Genomic DNA, 850 nt, shown 5'->3' with positions numbered 1-850 from the left:
CACAGGGTCTTGGAGCAACCTGCTCTAGTTGAAGGTGTCCCTGCCCGTGGCAGGGGTTGGAACTGGAGGCACTTTGAGGTCCCTTCCAACCCAAACCAAGTGTGGCAACAGGCACCATCCCACCCAGGTGCTGGGGACACGCAGGGGACTGTTACCGTTTCGGCGTCCCGTGGCACCTCCATGAAGGCGGAGTACTCGAGGAGCCGGAGCTTGGCGGAGGCGATGGTACGGTCCTGCCAGACCGGCACGGCTGAGGCAGCTGGTGGGAGCGGAGCCAAGGGCTCGTAACCTGGGCGAGGACATGGACACCATGGGGTGAGCTCCCCCTGCACTGCTGTCCTATCGCATCCCCCACCCGCCCAGATCTCCCAGCACAGGGGCTTTCCCATGGGATGGCCAAAACATGGGATGAAAAGGGAAAGGGACTTGGAAGGGAGGGGGGACACAGGTGGGAGCAGCAGGGTCCTGCTCATCGTGGGGCTTTTTGCTGGATTTAAACCCAGGCTTTTCCCCTAGAACGTGCAGGAGGTGGTGGGAGGGTGGCACGGGTCAGGGGACAAATAGGACCAAGCAGGGTACAGTCCCTGCAAGGAAGGCGAGGACAGCACTTACTGGCTAGTGATGGAGGCATGGGTGGCTGGATGGGGTAAGCTGGTTGTGCAAATGGTTTAATGCTGGAAAGCAAAGAACATCATTAGGTTAACGAAGCCTGGGTTACCCCAGTGCCTCACCAAAGGGGTTCTTGCCCAGCTCTGGGCAGTGGAGGGGTCTTGTACTTACTCCTGAGAGGGTCCAGGCTGTCCTGGGATAGGCCCACTCCAAAACTGGGAGAACAGCATAGGGAACAGTC

General features: G+C 59.5%; 1 protein-coding gene across 1 annotated transcript in view; it reads right to left on the bottom strand.

Moving 5' to 3' along the window:
• Positions 1 to 850, bottom strand: part of TEAD3 (TEA domain family member 3) — a gene marked incomplete at its 5' end in the record, with an annotated part of 8,778 nt that overhangs the window by 2,547 nt on the left and 5,381 nt on the right. The window contains 3 exon segments of the mRNA XM_010019224.1: positions 156 to 289; positions 613 to 674; positions 781 to 824. Of these exon segments, the coding sequence (XP_010017526.1) occupies positions 156 to 289; positions 613 to 674; positions 781 to 824 (240 nt within the window).

This window comes from Nestor notabilis, unplaced genomic scaffold (assembly GCF_000696875.1).
Source record: "Nestor notabilis isolate BGI_N333 unplaced genomic scaffold, ASM69687v1 scaffold25707, whole genome shotgun sequence".
NCBI lineage: Eukaryota > Metazoa > Chordata > Aves > Psittaciformes > Psittacidae > Nestor > Nestor notabilis.
The sequence above is the reverse complement of the archived record's forward strand: the minus strand, read 5'-3'. Positions and strand labels throughout refer to the sequence as shown.